This window comes from Stegastes partitus, unplaced genomic scaffold (genome assembly GCF_000690725.1).
Source record: "Stegastes partitus isolate 25-593 unplaced genomic scaffold, Stegastes_partitus-1.0.2 Scaffold1230, whole genome shotgun sequence".
Classification (NCBI taxonomy): Eukaryota; Metazoa; Chordata; class Actinopteri; family Pomacentridae; genus Stegastes; species Stegastes partitus.
Genome location: NW_007578961.1, coordinates 219,612 through 222,080, shown reverse-complemented (window position 1 = coordinate 222,080; position 2,469 = coordinate 219,612). Strand labels below are relative to the sequence as shown.

General features: G+C 42.2%; 1 protein-coding gene across 1 annotated transcript in view; it reads left to right on the top strand.

Annotated features, from left to right (window-relative positions):
- Positions 1–42: 42 nt before the first annotated feature.
- The window catches only part of LOC103369035 (cathepsin S-like), a gene marked incomplete at its 5' end in the record, with an annotated part of 6,207 nt that continues 3,780 nt past the window's right edge, over positions 43–2,469 (top strand). The window contains 2 exons of the mRNA XM_008297616.1: positions 43–195; positions 2,032–2,256. Of these exons, the coding sequence (XP_008295838.1) occupies positions 43–195; positions 2,032–2,256 (378 nt within the window). The remainder of the gene's footprint in view (positions 196–2,031; positions 2,257–2,469) is intronic.

Here is a 2,469-nt window from a genome sequence, read left to right as displayed (position 1 = left end):
AGTCGCTGCTCTTTTTAATCCTCGTCACCTTCTTCCTCGTAGGCTCCAGAGGAGATCCGGCAGTTTTACGCCACACTCAGTCCTCCCACTGACATCCAGAGGGCGCCATCTCCCTTCGCAGGGGCGACGGGCTCTGATGTGCCGGACACCATGGACTGGAGGGAGAAGGGTTGTGTCACCAGCGTCAAGATGCAGGTAAAAGAAGAACATCGCTGTGATGTGTTTTCATTTCTTTTAACTCAACACATGAACCTCCTGGTGGAAACTAACGGTGTCTGACGGTGATGTCATTGTTTCCACATTCCCACCATTCATCCTGTTCCTTATTCCCTGAATCAGTTCGTGTTTTATTCACATTATCACCACAACAAAATTTTTCTCACATCCTCCTTTTAGTTTGGAAGAATTGTGACATCATAGCACAACAAAAAAAACCATCAGGATCCAACTCACAATCAACAACAGGCATAAATGTCACTTTAATATTAGACGTTTGAAAATGAACCGTATAAGGCTTCTTTTCTTTTTATCAGACAATGAGTATTTTTAAGTAGGAGCTGTTTTAACCTTTGACATGTTTCGACTGTCACTTCAGTCTTCCTCAGAAACGTCACTGATGTCTGTGGTGACGTGTCTTTATCAGCTGCTGGTTTCCTGGAGACGTCATGTAACATCTCCTACTTCAAATTACTCATTGATTTTAAAAAAAGAAACCTTATACCTGTAATCAGAGTAAACAAAATGAACGTAATCACGTGACAATGACCTCATTAACAACTTTGAAGGTGAGAACTCAGTCTGAAAATCTTGTCCTGGAGAGTAAAATTACGTTTTTTTTCAAACTGATTTGCTCAGTAAAGGAGTGAAAAATCACCATCTGTAGGTTGCTTGTTGTATTTTGGGGTTAAAAAAAAAAGGAGAGAACTTCCAGAGATGGCAAAAGTACTCACATTCTAAGTAGACGTAGAGATACTAGTGTAAAAGTAGAAGTACTGATTCAGCTCCTTTACTCAAGTAAAAGTAAAAAGGTTCAGAAATTTATTTAAGCACAAAAATGAATTTTTAGCTTTGATGATACGCGATGCCTCTTTCGATAACTCTGCAAAATGAAAAAGCTTGAAGCACACACAATAGGATTGTTTTCATCCTTTAAGAAGCTGCACAGAGCTGCTACAGAGAAACACATCACTGGACAGTTTTCCATTTCGTTATAAACATTAAACATTATAATCAACACGGAAACACTCGTCTCTTCAAGACTACCAACATCTGTTATTGAGCCTCAGCAGACGGTGGTTCTCAAAGTTCTCTGAATGAAGATGTTTCAGCCCTGTTGGGTCTGAACATCAGTCCTAAAAAGCTTCTCGCATGCAGGGCTGTGCTGAGCTTCAGTAACAAACTGCACACTGCTGGTAAAGATGAAGACGTTTGTTGTTCCGTCTTTTACATCTTTTACGTAATGTCGTCATCCACAGAAACAAGTAACGAGTCAGTTTAGAGACTGCAAGGAGTAGAAAGTACAGATATGTGTGTTCAAATGTAAAATTAATACTCAAGTACAGATACCTGCAAAATCTACTCAAGTATTTGTACTTCGTTACTTCCCACCTCCGAGAAATCCAACTTATTACAAACTTATGTTGTGCAGATGAGCATCATTCAACCAGAGACGTGCGAGTATTGATTCTGGCATTCCTTCTGTTCAGCGCAACATGTTAAATGTAATTGACAAACAGAACGTTTCCTCAAACAGTCGGTGGAGTTCCTTAACCTCTTAAACTGCGCTGGACCCTCTGTTGGCTCCGTCTTTACAGCCTCGTGTTGTGCTGCCAAACATGGAAATGTGTAGAAAATGATACACAAGACAAGTCGACTGCTCCCATTTGATGTAATATTGCAGCTGCGGGAACTCTGCTGGACCGGAATACTCCACACAGTGTTTATTTCATACGATACCAATAAAGCTTTGACAAATAAAGTGGACATTATGAGGAACATTGAGGCTATGGTGCATGTTTTTGTGTCATCTAGGGCGCTTGTGGCTCTTGCTGGGCCTTCAGCGCTGCAGGAGCTCTGGAGGGTCAGTTGGCCAAGAAGACGGGGAAGCTGGTGGACCTCAGTCCTCAAAATCTGGTGGACTGCTCCGGCAAATACGGCAACCACGGCTGCAACGGAGGCTACATTCACAAAGCCTTCCAATACGTCATCGACAACCAGGGCATCGACTCTGATGCTTCGTACCCCTACACAGGACGCGTGAGTATTTGAAGACCAGAAACAGCCGGTCACACTTTTCATCTTTTTACAACCAGTGCGTTATTTCTTTGAAAGGTGCAAAAAGTGAACAAAGTCACAGTTCATGAGGCTCAGTTTCACAGCTCGTAGACTCATTTAACTAACAGGGCTGAGCTGAGTCAAATCCTCCTGCTTTGATTAACCAATCATCTCCAGGAGCGTCGGGAAAGGTGG